This window comes from Myxine glutinosa, chromosome 13 (assembly GCF_964187855.1).
Source record: "Myxine glutinosa chromosome 13, kmMyxGlut1.1, whole genome shotgun sequence".
In the NCBI taxonomy this organism is placed as follows: domain Eukaryota; kingdom Metazoa; phylum Chordata; class Myxini; order Myxiniformes; family Myxinidae; genus Myxine; species Myxine glutinosa.
The window spans coordinates 85,146,545-85,164,020 of NC_136273.1; the positions used below are offsets into that span (position 1 = coordinate 85,146,545).

At 43.9% G+C, this 17,476-nt stretch overlaps 1 protein-coding gene across 1 annotated transcript in view; it reads left to right on the forward strand.

Annotated features, from left to right (window-relative positions):
• Window positions 1-522: 522 nt before the first annotated feature.
• LOC137412636 (RNA-binding protein 24-like) overlaps window positions 523-17,476 on the forward strand; it is a 30,041-nt gene continuing 13,087 nt past the window's right edge. Inside the window, exons 1-2 of the mRNA XM_068097924.2 lie at window positions 523-747; window positions 856-1,042. Coding sequence (XP_067954025.1) covers window positions 884-1,042 — 159 coding nt within the window. The 5' untranslated portion in view covers window positions 523-747; window positions 856-883. The remainder of the gene's footprint in view (window positions 748-855; window positions 1,043-17,476) is intronic.

The window sequence follows — 17,476 nt, forward strand, 5'->3', positions numbered from 1 at the left end:
ACAAGTACAACATTTGAGAGCAGGGACATCGGGAGATCTGTGGGTGGGAGAGGGCTTGGGGGGAGGAGGCATGGGAAGGGGGGGGGGTGGGGGAAGTAAAAAAAACTCATGGACACTGCTCGGACTTCCAGGAAAGAAGTCGGTATTTCAAAAAAGTGGATCTGGGGTGAATTAACGGGGGTAGAAAAGATCAAGGTTTTGGATGGGGGAAGATAAGAGATGGTGGTGAGCAGCTGTTTTAAAGACCTGGAGGGAGGAGTGGGATTGAAGAGAGTGAGGGAGTTTGTTCCAGAGGCGGGAGAAAAGAGGAATGAAAGAGTGAAGGTGAGCAGTTGAAAGTGAGCACTTTGAACTTGGAACCTGTGATCAGTTGGTCGGATGACAGGTATCTGTTAAGAAGAGCATTGAGGTCCAGATGCTCTTTCCGCAATGGTCCTCTCGAGGAGGGGTGGAGCTTATCTCCCCCCGTACAGCTTTTCTGGGAGTGGTGACGATCAGGTGGGCGGGGCTTCTGTCTAAACCAGGTGGAACGGGAAAGTGTCATCACGTACGACGCCCGAACTCTTGCCCGTGAGCAACATGGCTTTATTGGGACTTGCTGCCATTTGTTGGACTCCAATTTAAATTTCTCCAAATGTAAATCAATTGTTGTTTCCATTTGTTATCAGTAAAAACAATATAATTCGCAGTTCGAGGAAACTCGATTGAAGAGCATTGGCGTGGTGCTATTAGCACACCTGCACGCAGGTATTCCGGGTTTTCTTATGGATTTACATCGTGGATTTAAAAAAAAAACGCTTTTCCATAAACAACTATTTCTTTAAGAAAACTGTTTTTGAACTTTTTGTAATCCAGGTACGAACAACGACATTGATATCGCAGGATGCAGAAAGACACGACCTACACGAAGATCTTCGTGGGTGGTCTACCTTATCATACCTCGGATTCGTGTCTCCGGACTTATTTTGAAGCTTTTGGGCAAGTGGAGGAAGCGGTCGTCATTACGGACCGGGAGAGTGGCAAATCTCGTGGATATGGATTTGTGAGTACATACATTACTCACATTAAGTTAGGGATATTGGCAGGTTCTTCGGTGTGGTTAATTTTGTGTATTAATTATGTTGAAAAAAGTTGTTGGTCCTAATTCTATGGTTATTAATGAGTGTGAAAAAACACAGCATTCTTGATTTCAATACCCTAACCCTAACCCCCATTAAAAAAAAACCCACTCCCACAATATCCCTAACTTATTGTGACTAGTGTAATATATATACACACATACATCTGGGCAGTGTCTGTGTGGTCACTGAACTACTCCCTCAAACTTTTGTTTCCGTGGTTGTGAGCTGTTTTTAATAACGTGGTGGTGAGGTGTTTTGAATTACGTGGTGGTGAGGTGTTTTTAATAACGTGGTGGTGAGGTGTTTTTAATAACGTGGTGGTGAGTTGTTTTTAATAACGTGGTGGTGAGGTGTTTTGAATTACGTGGTGCTGAGGGGTTTTGAATTACGTGGTGCTGAGGGGTTTTGAATTACGTGGTGCTGAGGGGTTTTGAATTACGTGGTGCTGAGGGGTTTTGAATTACGTGGTGCTGAGGGGTTTTGAATTACGTGGTGGTGAGGGGTTTTTAATTACGTGGTGCTGAGGGGTTTTGAATTACGTGGTGCTGAGGGGTTTTGAATTACGTGGTGCTGAGGGGTTTTGAATTACGTGGTGCTGAGGGGTTTTGAATTACGTGGTGCTGAGGGGTTTTGAATTACGTGGTGCTGAGGGGTTTTGAATTACGTGGTGCTGAGGGGTTTTGAATTACGTGGTGCTGAGGGGTTTTGAATTACGTGGTGCTGAGGTGTTTTGAATTACTTGGTGGTGAGAGGTTTTGAATTACGTAGTGCTGAAGGGTTTTGAATTACGTGGTGCTGAGGGGTTTTGAATTATGTGGTGGTGAGAGGTTTTGAATTACGTGGTGCTGAGGGGTTTTGAATTACGTGGTGCTGAGGGGTTTTGAATTACGTGGTGCTGAGGGGTTTTAAATTACGTGGTGGTAAGGTGTTTTGAATTACGTGGTGGTGAGGTATTTTGAATTACGTGGTGGTTAGGTGTTTTGAATTACGTGGTGGTGAGGTGTTTTTAATAACGTGGTGGTGAGGTGTTTTTAATAACGTGGTGGTGAGTTGTTTTTAATAACGTGGTGGTGAGGTGTTTTGAATTACGTGGTGCTGAGGGGTTTTGAATTACGTGGTGCTGAGGGGTTTTGAATTACGTGGTGCTGAGGGGTTTTGAATTACGTGGTGCTGAGGGGTTTTGAATTACGTGGTGCTGAGGGGTTTTGAATTACGTGGTGGTGAGGGGTTTTGAATTACGTGGTGCTGAGGGGTTTTGAATTACGTGGTGCTGAGGGGTTTTGAATTACGTGGTGCTGAGGGGTTTTGAATTACGTGGTGCTGAGGGGTTTTGAATTACGTGGTGCTGAGGGGTTTTGAATTACGTGGTGCTGAGGGGTTTTGAATTACGTGGTGCTGAGGGGTTTTGAATTACGTGGTGCTGAGGTGTTTTGAATTACTTGGTGGTGAGAGGTTTTGAATTACGTAGTGCTGAGGGGTTTTGAATTACGTGGTGCTGAGGGGTTTTGAATTATGTGGTGGTGAGAGGTTTTGAATTACGTGGTGCTGAGGGGTTTTGAATTACGTGGTGCTGAGGGGTTTTGAATTACGTGGTGCTGAGGGGTTTTAAATTACGTGGTGGTAAGGTGTTTTGAATTACGTGGTGGTGAGGTATTTTGAATTACGTGGTGGTGAGGTGTTTTGAATTACGTGGTGTTGAGGTGTTTTGAATGATGTGGTGGTGAGGTATTTTGAATTACGTGGTGGTGGGGTGTTTTGAATTACTTGGTGGTGAGAGGTTTTGAATTACGTGGTGCTGAGGGGTTTTGAATTACGTGGTGCTGAGGGGTTTTGAATTACGTGGTGCTGAGGGGTTTTGAATTATGTGGTGGTGAGAGGTTTTGAATTACGTGGTGCTGAGGGGTTTTGAATTACGTGGTGCTGAGGGGTTTTGAATTACGTGGTGCTGAGGGGTTTTGAATTACGTGGTGCTGAGGGGTTTTGAATTACGTGGTGCTGAGAGGTTTTGAATTACGTGGTGCTGAGGGGTTTTAACTTACGTGGTGGTAAGGTGTTTTGAATTACGTGGTGGTGAGGTATTTTGAATTACGTGGTGGTGAGGTGTTTTGAATTACGTGGTGTTGAGGTGTTTTGAATGATGTGGTGGTGAGGTATTTTGAATTACGTGGTGGTGAGGTGTTTTGAATTACGTGGTGGTAAGGTGTTTTGAATAACTTGGTGGTGGGGTGTTTTGAATTAGTTGGTGGTGGGGTGTTTTGAATTGCTTGGTGGTGAGAGGTTTTGAATTACGTGGTGCTGAGGGGTTTTGAATTACGTGGTGCTGAGGGGTTTTGAATTACGTGGTGCTGAGGGGTTTTGAATTACGTGGTGCTGAGGGGTTTTGAATTACGTGGTGCTGAGGGGTTTTGAATTACGTGGTGCTGAGGGGTTTTGAATTACGTGGTGCTGAGGGGTTTTGAATTACGTGGTGCTGAGGGGTTTTGAATTACGTGGTGCTGAGGGGTTTTGAATTACGTGGTGGTGAGGGGTTTTGAATTACGTGGTGCTGAGGGGTTTTGAATTACGTGGTGCTGAGGGGTTTTGAATTACGTGGTGCTGAGGGGTTTTGAATTACGTGGTGCTGAGGGGTTTTAAATTACGTGGTGGTAAGGTGTTTTGAATTACGTGGTGGTGAGGTATTTCGAATTACGTGGTGCTGAGGGGTTTTAAATTACGTGGTGGTAAGGTGTTTTGAATTACGTGGTGGTGAGGTGTTTTGAATAACTTTGTGGTGGGGTGTTTTGAATTACGTGGTGGTGTGGTGTTTTGAATTACGTGGTGGTGTGGTGTTTTGAATTACGTCGTGGTAAGGTGTCTTGAATAACTTGGTGGTGGGGTGTTTTGAATGACGTGGTGGTGAGGTGTTTTGAATTACGTCGTGGTAAGGTATTTTGAATAACTTGGTGGTGGGGTGTTTTGAATTATGTGGTGGTGTGGTGTTTTGAATTACGTGGTGGTGAGGTGTTTTGAATTACGTGGTGGTGAGGTGTTTTGAATTACGTGGTGGTGAGGGGTTTTTAATTACGTGGTGGTGAGGTGTTTTTAATTACGTGGTGGTGAGGTGTTTTGAATTACGTGGTGGTGAGGGGTTTTTAATTACGTGGTGGTGAGGTGTTTTTAATTACGTGGTGGTGAGGTGTTTTGAATTACGTGGTGGTGAGGTGTTTTGAATTACGTGGTGTTGAGGTGTTTTGAATGACGTGGTAGTGAGGTGTTTTGAATTTTGAATTACGTAGTGGTGAGGGGTTTTGAATTATGTCGTGGTGAGGTGTTTTGAATGACGTGGTGGTGAGGTGTTTTGAATTATGTCGTGGTGAGGTGTTTTGAATGACGTGGTGGTGAGGTGTTTTGAATGACGTGGTGGTGATGTGTTTTTAATTACGTGGTGGTGAGGTGTTTTGAATTACGTGGTGGTGTCAGGTGTTTTGAATTACGTGGTTGTGTGAGGTGTTTTGAATTTTGAATTACGTGGTGGTGAGGTGTTTTTAAATGACGTGTTGGTGAGGTGTTTTTAATTTCCTGGCTGTGAGGTGTTTTTAATTTCGTGGCTGTGAGAGGTTTTTTATTACGTGGTGGTGAGGTGTTTTTAAATTACGTGGTCATGAGGTGTTTTAAATTACCTGGTCGGGAGGTGTTTTGAATTACGTGGTGGTGAGGTGTTTTGAATTATGTGGTGGTGAGGTGTTTTGAATTATGTGGTGGTGAGGTGTTTTGAATTACGTGGTGGTGAGGTGTTTTGAATTACGTGGTGGTGAGGTGTTTTGAATTACGTGGTGGTGAGGTGTTTTGAATGACGTGGTAGTGAGGTGTTTTGAATTTTGAATTACGTGGTGGTGAGGGGTTTTGAATTATGTAATGTTGAGGTGTTTTGAATGACGTGGTGGTGAGGTGTTTTGAATTACGTCGTGGTGAGGTGTTTTGAATGACGTGGTGGTGAGGTGTTTTGAATTACGTGGTGGTGAGGTGTTTTGAATTATGTGGTGGTGAGGTGTTTTGAATTTTGAATTACGTGGTGGTGAGGTGTTTTTAAATTACTTGGTCGTGAGGTGTTTTTAAATTACGTGGTCATGAGGTGTTTTTAAATTACGTGGTCGTGAGGTGTTTTTAAATTACGTGGTCGTGAGGTGTTTTTAAATTACGTGGTCGTGAGGTGTTTTTAAATTACGTGGTCGTGTGGTGTTTTTAAATTACGTGGTCGTGAGGTGTTTTTAAATTACGTGGTCGTGAGGTGTTTTTAAATTACGTGGTCGTGTGGTGTTTTTAAATTACGTGGTCGTGTGGTGTTTTTAAATTACGTGGTCGTGTGGTGTTTTTAAATTACGTGGTCGTGAGGTGTTTTTAAATTACGTGGTCGTGAGGTGTTTTTAAATTACGTGGTCGTGTGGTGTTTTTAAATTACGTGGTCGTGAGGTGTTTTTAAATGACATGGCCGAGGTGTTTTTAAATTACGTGGTCGTGAGGTGTTTTTAAATTACGTGGCCGTGAGGTGTTTTTAAATTACGTGGTCGTGAGGTGTTTTTAAATTACGTGGTCGTGTGGTGTTTTTAAATTACGTGGTCGTGAGGTGTTTTTAAATTACGTGGTCGTGTGGTGTTTTTAAATTACGTGGTCGTGAGGTGTTTTTAAATTACATGGTCGTGAGGTGTAATCGTCCCAAACTTCCTGTCTGCACCTGTCTCTCCTGTATGTATGTGCTGAGGGGTTCTTTTTTTTTTTTTTTAATTAATAATTTCAACCTTGATCTTCAACCTAAATTTCTTATAAAAATGTAATTTCACAAACACGACAATAGATTTGTGCAAAATAATTGTTTGTATTGTGATTGTTGTAAATCATGACAACACAGCAACTCAGGTTCTGTCATTATCCTCAACTAAAACAGGCTCGTCCCTCAGTAAAGTGCGCTCGCCGAGCCAAGCTAGAATACACACACGCACACACACACCATTATAAGACGTACGCCTATGTATACCTGGGCTGTCAGGGTGGCTTCAAGATACCTTCGGGTTGTCCAGCCTGGGTTGGACCCTCGATTCAGCAATAAACTATTATCCAGGCTTTTGTTTAGTTACCAAGCAGCTTGCCAAGCGAGCCGTTCCGTATTGACGTTTTCGAATGGAGTGCTTGCTTGAGTGCTTGAGCCACTTGGCACTCTAAAACACTACAAGAACTTGGTAACACACCTCTGGTGTTTCTCAAGCAGGGCGATTCATCAATGTGCGCAATGTCTGTTATAGAAGGACGTGAAGCCGGAGGACCTGTGTGCCAGCTGCTTGCCCTTGGTGGACCTTTAGGACTCTTGGGTTTCTTTCGTGAAGAGGAGGCGAGCTATCACCGGCACCCTGAAAGAGATTACAAACCACCTCGTTATAACCTTCGCCCAGGAACTACCTCGGCAACACTGATGCTCTCTCAAGAGTCTGGTTTTTTTTGTTTGTTTTTTTGCTCTCTCTCTCTCTCTCTCTCTCTCTCTGCCTCCCTGGCAGTGAAACGAAATTGAAAATCATTTCAAGCAGGAAACTTACTGTTTACGGACATTATAAAGGACACAAACGGGCATGAATAACTAATATACGGTCGCGTGTTAGATAACGTGGTGTAATAGCAACTGCGTCAACGGTGGTAAATTCCAAAAATTAATTTACTTATACGACCTTTACAATCTTAATTTTATTACAGCGTAGCCCATCGGGCAAAGCCGTCTCGAACAGTGTTTGTCTGTCCGTATGTATGTATTTATGTGTGTATGTCCTCTCAAACGTACACCAATCAGAGCTGAGGATCTGCTCACATGACAGGGGTGATGTGATGTCATTACAGCGATACGACGGATGACTCCACATACCGCCATTTTAATTCCAATTTCGTTAAGGCCGAACATATCGTCGAACCTGTCATATATCACAATCATCATGCTCTACCTTTATGTTTTTCATTCAGTGTAAAACACAAACAAACCGATTGTTAAAATGATCATCAAATGTCGAAAGGATAGGCGTTACTGGTCTTCCAATGACACAGTACTTATGACACAGTATTTCCATGACCTTAGGCTTTATGCCACACCTTTAGGCCGCTTCGGACAGATTAGTCCAGGTTTCTTAATACAGTATTACCGTTGTTGTAATAATAATGATATCCTTTATAATAAAAATATACCAAATATAATCATAACACTGCAATCCCTTTGTCGTGACTGCAAAGTTACTGGATTGAAGTGGTGTATGTTCATTGTTGACTCAAAACATATAGAATAAACCGGTGTTTCAATGCAATATCTTCACTTCCATTGTGACAGACAGCTTAGAGACTTGGAGTACTTCAAAATAATTAAACACTTACATTACTTGCAAACTGGTATCTCCACCCAGGTCATACAATCCTCTTCAACTAAAGTATCAAACAAACCTGGCTATGCACTGTTAGACTCTCGGTCTTGTTTTAATTTAAATCGGGAGAAACCCGTGCTACGCACGGGTGGGAGGCCAGAAGCAAACAGGCGATGCAGATACGGCGAATGCTAAAGCATAAAACCAATAAATTCCACATTCCTGTAGCACCTTCAGTCACACGTCAGACATGGACAACAAGTTCGTGAAGGACTTCCATGAAAAACGTACCCGTTGGCAAACAAACAGGTACGTTCACGTATGGAAACATCGATCGTGGGTCCGTGGCGAATCTGCATATGGTGATCCGCGAAGTTCACGTTCAGAAAGTAGAAACCGTCACGGCATGTCGTCATTCACTTGAACTCGATATCTCTTTTTTTATTCCAAACAACATAACTCCAATCACAAATTAATCACAAAATAAACTTTTAACAACATTGTTAATGTTTCCTTCATTGTAAAAACTACCAAATCAACAGTTAAAAGGCTTTTGAGCCGATAGCTGTTACGGCCTTGGCAAGATCGATGGGAGACAGCGATATGTTAGCGTATTCACCGCCCAAATAGCTATGTAGAATTCTCTCATGTAGAGATTAAATGTCGTTTGAACTTTGGCCGAGGTCATTCTTTACTTTTTATGATGTTTATATACGAATTATGTTTAATGATGTTTAATGATGTTTAATGATGTTTATATTGGTTTTGGGTCGTCCTTTCTGCATATCTCGTGGGATTGTGTTACATATTTATGTGAATGTATGTGGATTACCATTCAGGTCTTTGCTTATCCGTGTGTAGTATATTAAGGGTTGTTGTGATTGGAGGGTCAGGAGCCCTTCTGAACAAGTGGCCGGAAACGGAAGTGACCGGAAACGGAAGAGAAAAAGACACGAGGAAAAAAAGGACGAGTATTCTTCTTCCTCGCCCGATCCGACGAAAGTGGGGATTGATTGAGCCGTGTGGAAAAGCGGCGTTCCCGAGCCTGTCTGGCGAGAGGAGTTACCGGGACGGATACCTGCCCGGTGGACGTCAAACTGTCGTGTGGCCGTGCACCGACCAAGCGTTTGGCGCCGTTCGCGACACCGTCAAAACAGACGCGTACGGGTCGCCCGTTGGGGCCTAACACGCCTTGCAAGCGGCGTGGGGTTTGGCTTGCTTTCCCGTACCCGCTTCGCGTGGCCACGAGGGGCTGCAGCCGGGGTGCCTGGTAGCGGTACGATACCTGCCCGGTGGAAACACGTCCACCCGGGGTTCGTTCAACCGCCCGAGTGCGGCTACGCCGACCATCATCTTGGTCAGGAGGGGCCCAGAGACCTTGTGCGGGACCGAGACCAAAAGGGGGTTGTGAGTACTCACCGGGACACACATATATAAGATGGCCATCTTAATCATAGGGAATTGATTGTGGATTGAGAATTGTTGATGGTTGTGTATTGTTGATTGCTCGGGGAAAATCTCCGTGGTTGTGTCATTGAAATTGTATGGTATCATTACCATTGGAAATATATCCTTGAACATCAGTTGTCTCTTGGGTGAAATTCATATGGATTGCGTGGCGAAAGCGCATATATAATACAGATTTCTGGCGAAGTTCCTCTCACGGTCCGGGGGTCACCGAGACCAGGTATTCACCGAGGGGACCACGTAACAATTGTGAGTTTTTGAGAGACGGCCGTGATGGTGGCAAGGGGGTTGGAATGCTCTCAAGCAGGGACTCAACCCGTGTCCTCATGAAAGGTCTTTGTCCGAGGTCACCGAGTCTGATCGGTGCAGCTGTGCAGCAATCGGTGCAGCCGTTTGTGCAGCACCCGGGAAAACAACATCGTCACAATGAACGTTATGCGAACGCGAATGTTATGCGGGAGTCCAAACCTGAGAATGCTGGAGACCAAAGCTGAAATTGGGGAAACTAAATGGCCTATTTTACTCCTGGAGATCCCAGGATTACCCACCCAAAATATAGTTGCGATCGGTTCAGCAGTTTTTACGGTACCTTCGAATGGGCAGACAGACAGACAGACGGACATTTTTTACGGCGTAGCCCATCGGGCAGAGACGTCTAGAGCAGTGTTTGTATGTCTGTATGTTTGTCCCCTCAAACGTATACCAATCAGAGCTGAGAATCTGGTCACATGACAGGGTGATGTGATTATGTCTGATGTCATTACGGTGGTACATCGGCTTGTATTCATTTTACGCACCGCCATTTTGATTTATATGCCGTTCATGCTGAACCATATAGTCGAACCTGTCATATATCCCAATCGCCATGCTCTACCTTTACGTTTTTCATTCAGTGTGAAATACAAACAAACCGATTGTTAAAATGACCATCAAATATCGAAAGCATCAGCGTTACGGATCTTCCAACAATACGGTACATATAGGCCTTCGGCGTTATGACACGTCCGCTTCGGACAAATTAAACCCAGGTTTCTTTATACAGTGGTATTGTTTCAGTAGTATCGTTTTCGTAATAATAATAATAATAATAATAATAATATTATAGTAAATATAACCATAACACTTTAATCCCAATGTCGTGAATGGAAAGTTGATGGATTGAAGCGGTGTAACCGCGGAAGTAAGGAATTCACCTCGGTTTTTTAAAAAGAATATAATTTTTGGAATAATAACATAACGTTATTATTATAGTAAATCTAATTGCAACACTAATCCCTTTGTAGTGACTGCAACGTTACTGGAGGTTAAATACAGTGTATTCAGAAAGTATTCGGACCCCTTCACTTTTTTCACATTTTGTTATGTTGCAGCCTTGTGCTGAAATCGTTTAAATTCATTTTTTCCCTCATCAATCTACACTCAATACCCCATAATGACAAAGAGAAAACAGGACTTTAGAAAGTTTTAATAAATTTATTAAAAAGAAAAAACTGAAATATCACATTGACATAAGTATTCATACCCTTTGCTATGACACTTAAAATTTAGCTCAGGTGCCTCCCATTCCTCTTGATCATCTTTGAGATGTTTCTACACCTTGATTGGAGTCCACCTGTAGTAAATTCAATTGATTGGACATGATTTGAAAAGGCACACACCTGTCTATATAAGGTCTCACAGCTGACAATGCATATCAGAGCAAAAACCAAGCCATGAGGTCGAAGGAACTGCCTGCAGAGCTCAGAGACAGGATTGTGTCGAGGCACAGATCTGGGAAAGCCTACAAAAAAATATTTGCTGCATTGAAGGTTCCCAAGAGCACAATGGCCTCCATAATTCTTAAATGGAAGAAGTTTGGAACAACCAGGACTCTTCCTAGAGCTGGCCACCCGGCCAAACTGAGCAATCGGGGGAGAAGGCCTAGAACCAGATGAGGTGACCTAGAACCAGATGGTCACTCTGGCTGAGCTTCAGAGATCCTGTGTGGAGATGGGAGAAACTTCCAGAAGGACAACCGTCACTGCAACACTCCACCGATCTGGGCTTTATGGCATATATATTGTTACGGACACGGCTAAAGATGTTGCTTGACCGAGCGGAATGGCCGCCGTGTTCGTACAGTTTACCCGATTACCCCCAACTCACCCGATTCCACTCGAACGTTGGCCAAATCGCGCTACGCTAAATCAATGATTGGAAAGGACACAACGACTGGGATAAATGAAACGACGCAAGGGGTACAGTTCTCAAGACCTCCGGAGGAGGATATAATTAGTGGTGGAGAAAAGGGGTAGATTACAAGGTAGAGTGAGGTAAAAGACACAGAAGAGATAGGCACTTAGATACAACCTTATCTATCCCAGACAGACCACAGACAAACGGAACAAGACTGACTTACACAGGGATTGATGGCAGGGAAGGACAGGTCGGTTGATAGCACAAGGTGCACCTTGGCTCGGGGACAGGATCAAGCACGGTCCAAAAGATGCAGGGAGGTGTCACAGCGCTCGGAGGTGGCGTCTTTCTTCTCCAAGCTCAGCGCGCATCTGACGTCACCTCCCTCTTCCTGCGCATGCTCAGCGGGGAGTCACACACCCTCGGCTCATTGGCTCCGCCCCAGATGGGACCGGTCCGCCGCTTCTATTGGGTGCGGGGGTTACCGGGCTCCGCCCTTGACGAGGAGCTGACAGCGAGCCCCTACGTGGTAACCCCGTCAAGCACATGTTCGATGGCGGCTCGTTGGAAAGGCCTGGTGCCCTCCCAACACCCCCTACCAACCAAGCCGGAGTGAGGACGCGCACTCCCCGCACCGCCGCCGTTGTTGTTGTTGTTGTTGTTGTTGTTGAACCGTGAGGAAGAGCTGCGGGGAGGTATTGGGAGGTCCTAAACTTCCTAACGGTGTCATACAATCACATTCTGGTGCAACGAAGAGTCAGAATTAATGGAAACGAGTCCTTAACTGACATAGACTAAGAATAACTAGCAAGATGTCCTATAGTTGTCTACGTGAGATGCGGTGGACCTGGATGCGACATTTAATGGGGGAAATAGGGGGAGGTCGGGTCTACAGAGTGTTGTTTACAGAAAATGGGACTAGGGAATGGGGGATTGGGGATAGTTGGGAAGTATTGAGGAAATAGGGGAATATTTACAAGCGGATATGGATGGATGCAAATCCCATATCCGCAACAATATATATATATATATATATATATATATATATATATATATATATACATACAGTATATATATATATATATTTATTTATTTATTTATTTATAACTGAAGTATGGAATCCGTATGTAATTGAAGACATTGATGCTATTGAAAAAGATCGTTTACACGTAGAATTCCGGGATTATGTGGTTATTGGATGAAGAAAGATTGGAACTTTTGCATTTGAATTTGTTAGAAAATAGAAGATTGGTTCGAGATCTTGTATTTGTATGTTGGATGTTTTTGGGATGGTAGTTTTACCTTCTCTTTTTTTATTTTCCCAAAAATTTGGTCAAGGAAAGAATCATGCTCATGGTTTAAGATGTACTTGAGCTAATAGACATTCGGAATTTTTTTTTTTTGTCCATCAGAATTGTACCCCTATGGAATTAATTGCCTCCTAATGTTTTTTGAGTTAATACAGTTTCTGGTTTTACAAACTGAATTAAGATTCAGCATTTTCTCAATTTTAAAGTTATACTGCCACAGCCGGAAATCGGCCAAACCGTTCCCTGGCCTTGATTACTGACCAACATGTTAATGGTGTATACAATTGTTGCTTGGATTGTAAAAAAAAATTTGTCCTTAGACGGTTTTGGGTTTTTCTATTTATTTATTGTTTTTGTTTTTTTGGGACTGTCAGGTCAAATAAAAAAAATATTGTTCAAACGTTTTTATTATTATTCCATAACACTGATCTTATGAATGTTGAAGCCTGTTTGTAAATCGCAGGCAGGAGAAAGTCGTGAGGAGACCTTTTCATTACTTACAAGGACATTCGCAGACAACGGACAAACACATGAAATATAGTATTTGAGCCTGGGTTCCACAGATTATGAGCCAGGTGTTCAGATGGGAACACCAAACAGGCCAATCCAAAATGGCATGACAAACTCTCACTTTGTAGTTCCTTTTCCTATTGAGCCGTATCTTCAATCCCATCTTGAGTCTCTCCACGGCCAACAGAATGCAAAGCTTGATGGCGCCTGAAGAGTTTACATTGACCTCTGTGGCTCCGGTTTAACTGGTCAAAGTCTTTGTTTCAATCTTTGTGGTGTGATTGGGCTCCAGGGAGCTCACTAAGCTGAATTGTGAGGTGTGAGGTTATAAATCTCCAACCTTGCTGTCCTGGGTACAGATCACCTGCACCAGAAAAGCTCCTGCCATTGTTGTGAAATCTTGAGATTGGTCTACAATTTATGTACTTTCCTGTACATTTGGAAAGCAGTTTGTATCATTTAAGTTGCTCCTTTCTGCTGGTGTCCATGCAGGGGCTATTTGGGGGTTAAAGGCAATGCTATTGAACAATGATGTGGGAACTTCACTCCACAAACCCACACTTTATGCCCATAAATGTAAACTGGTGCCCCTCACAACCTCATCCATAGGAGATTTATTCTTTTCCATAACGTCCCCGATTATTCCCCTCTCCTTGTGGGGTCACCCAGGTGGGAAGGTTTCTGAAACCAGTTGGCAGGGTCCAAGGTTCAACTAGCTGGAATACGTAATGTAGCCAAAGTGCTCATGGCAATAACTCCTCTACTGTTGGTGAAAGACACCGTGGAATCTGTAATGTCCATGAACAACCAGTGCTGAAAGATGGTTCCTCCTGCCAAAACATCATTTAGATGGACAGTGAACACACTCATAGACACCTCCTGAATGTGGAACACCTGGATGACAGTTTATAACTGCGTCAGCCCAATATGTAGTCTTATTATCTCCGGCACCGAAGGTAAACGGAGGTTGTTTTCACCCCTGTCTGTCTGTTTGTTTGTCTGTGAACAGGATATCTCAAAAAGCTGTGATTTGCTGGACAGGTTGGATGTGTGACACGGACAAAATGATTAGATGTGGGGGAAGAACCGAATCCGGGTACTAGGATTTTTAAGTGATTCTTCACCATTTAGAGATATGGGGCCAAAAACGAAATATGGCATGATATCTCAAGAAGTTATGGACAGATTCAGACATAACTAGGTGGACATGTTGGGTGTGTGACAAGAACAAGCGATTCCATTTTGGTTCACGTCCGGATGCAGATTCGGCCCATCAGTGGGATGCAAAACGTAAACTGTTCAGCCTGGCAGAGGTATGCACTCTACCGTGTACCATTCTAGTTTCCCTGCACTCACGAAGCGAAAAGCAGGGTTAGACATTCGGGTGCGTACGTCTGTGAGGCGTACGCGTCTGAATTTTTTAAAATTCTATTTCTTGGCAACCGTTGGTCCGATTGACACTAAATTTTACGATAGGAGCGCCTCCGCGTGTAGAATTTTTTGTTCATAATTCTGACGTCATAGGTCACGTGGTACGGACACCATCTTGGAAAAATATTGCACCTTTATATCTCCCAAGCCGCTCAATGGAAAAAGTTGAAACAAGGCTCATTGGCATGTACTCCCCAAAGGGAATAAGATATGATGATGATGATGACGACTTCACCGGTGCCTTCATTATGACGTCATAAATGGACAAGTAAAACGCTTGATCTGATCAGTATAAAAATAAAATTTGTACCACAGGAGCGCCTCATCCTGTAGAGCATTTTAATGATAATTATGACGTCATAGGTCACGTGGTACAGGCGCCATCTTGGAAAAAGCGAAAAATGTTGCGCCTCCATATCTCGGAAACCGTTCCATGGAAAAAATTGAAACATGGCTCATTGTAACGAACTCCCCATGGGAATAAGATATGTTAATTATGTCATCGGTACATTTATTATGACGTCATAATTTGACAAGTATAACGCTTTATTTGAACAGTATGAATTGTTTTTTCTCTGCAACTTTTTTTTGGATACAAGTTCGAGGCTCATGTAAGAGCCAGCACATTAAACACAGATGAGCACATAAAACACAAAAAACATAAACCAACACAAAACAATAAAGGGGGCGAGACAAGATGGGGAGAGAGAGAGAGAAGCACACAAGCACAACAGTAGAGAACAGGGACATTGGGAGGTCTGTGGAAGGGAGAGGACTGGAGGTGGGGGGAAGGGGGAGGGAAGAGGTACACGGTATAAAACAAATTGACACCACGAGGAATTTCAGGAATTGAAAGAGGTGGATTTGGGATGAATTAACAGGCGTAGAAAAGATCAAGGTTTTGGATGGGGGAAGATAAGAGATGGTGGTGAACAGCTGTTTTAAGGACCCGGAGGGAGGAGTGGGATTGAAGAGAGTGAGGGAGTTTATTCCAGAGGCGGGAGAAAAGAGGAATGAAAGAGTGAAGGTGAGCAGAGAGTCTTGATTTTGGCAGTTTAACCATAAGAGGGTTGCTGGCAGTTCTTGTGCATCCTGTAGGAGTAATTGGGGGACATGGCTGGAGGAGCTCAGCCGGAGAGGAGTCGGGGGAAGACAGTAAGACCACCAACCTGCCTGACCACCAACCTGAGTGAGTGAAAGGCCCTCAGAGATAGCTTCATCGCAGGAGATTCCAATGATTCTGAAAGCTTTGGTTTCAACAGCGTGAAGACGAGCTAGGTGTGAGGCAGGTGCACCAGCCCAGAGGGGAGAACGGTATTCCATTGAGCTGCGGATGAAAGCCTTGTATGTGGTGAGGAGCTCAGGTGTGCCAAGGAAGGACTTCGCACGACGGAGGATGCCCAGTCGGCGACTGGCTTTGGAGGCCAGATTTGAAATATCGTTTTCCCAGGAAAGATCATGGTAGATAGTGAGACCCAAAAGCTTGAGCGACAGAACTTCTTGGAGAGGATTGTTGAGAAAGTAGATGGAATGGTTATCCAGTCGGTCTTTTCGGAGAGACATAGTGAGAATGTGAGATTTGTCAGGATTGAAAGACATGTTCCACTTGTTTGACCAGTCTGTGATTTTGTCCAGGTCTGCAGAGAGTGAGGAGGCTGTGGACTGCCTATCGGAGGGATGAGACGGAAGGGGTGAGGAAGGGTGAGGGGGGAGTTTAGGAGGGAAAGGGGCAGTTTAGGAGGGGAGGGGTGAGGGGGGAGTTTAAGAGGGAAGGGGCAAGGGGGGGATTTGAAAGGGATGGGTGATGGGGGAGTTTAGGAGGGAAGGGGCAAGGGGGGAGATTTGAAAGGAATGGGTGAGGGGGAAGATTAGGAGGGGAGGGGTGAGTTTGGATTTTAGAAAGTGTTGTACGATTAATGGGAAACGAACATTTATTGCAAAATGAGTTTCTTGTGATTTTCGAGTCTGAATGAAATGAATGAATGATCGTTTTAAGGCCATTTTTCCCCGCTAAAGCGGGGGTTAGCCTTGTGGGCCCCATGACAATCATGGTTCCCTGTTTGAGGCTCTATAGTAACATTCACAATTGAGCGATGTGTGCACTCCCCTCTGTCCTTTGACATCTATTCATTGCAATGTGATCTATCTGTATGTTCGTAATTCCATCTGGTGAGGTCCATGTCTGCAAATATATTTCTTCGTGCTGAAACAAAGTTCGCATTTCGGGAGCTCTCCATTCTTGCCAGCATTAGTTGTTGGACGTTAAAGATCCCGTCGTGTCCTTCACGAAGAGTAAGCGAGTTACCGGTGGCAACCTGAGCAAATTACAAATTCCTGCTGGAACCTACTCCCGGTTCGTGAAATATTGGCGCCAAAACCTTTCTCTGGCCGATCCCACAAGATGGGAATATGGCCGTGAAAAAAAATGAAGTGCAGTTGAACCTCGCCATCCACGGGGGTTACATTCCTGCAAACCTCCGCGAATGGTGAACAGTTTATAACATGCAAGCCAATGAGATACGTTCCAGTCCCCCAACATTCAGTCCAAAAATCATGAATAAATTTAAAAAATAAGACATTTAATAGAAAAATAAGAACAATTGAGAAAAATAAGAGCAAATAAGCAGCAATTGCCATCAATAAGTAGGCTTTTCTGCTTAGAGTACCTGTACAGTACAGTATTGTGATGTTCAGTTGTTGTTGGGTAGCCCTGGTCAGTTCTGCTGGAACCGGCTTGTATGGCATGGAGATAGCCGATCAATCTCCCAGGAACAACCCGCAGATCCCTCACATCTATTTTGCTGTGTTCTTGCTTTAGTGGAGCCAGGGTGGCACAGTCTTCTATAATGTGTTTTGTTGTGTGGAGTGGCCTGGCAGACGTTGCATGTGTCGTCGGTGGCATCCCCGATAGGCATCTCCGATGCAACAGAACACAAGGAACATGGGGTTCTTCTTCTTCACCACAATCTACCACGCTTCTTCGTTTTCTTCAGAAAAATGATTCCTTTCTACTGTTCCTTTTTTTCTGTTGCATCCTCATCGGAAATATCGGCGTGGAAAAGGAGAAAGGACGTCTAAAAGTTAGCGCGGATAC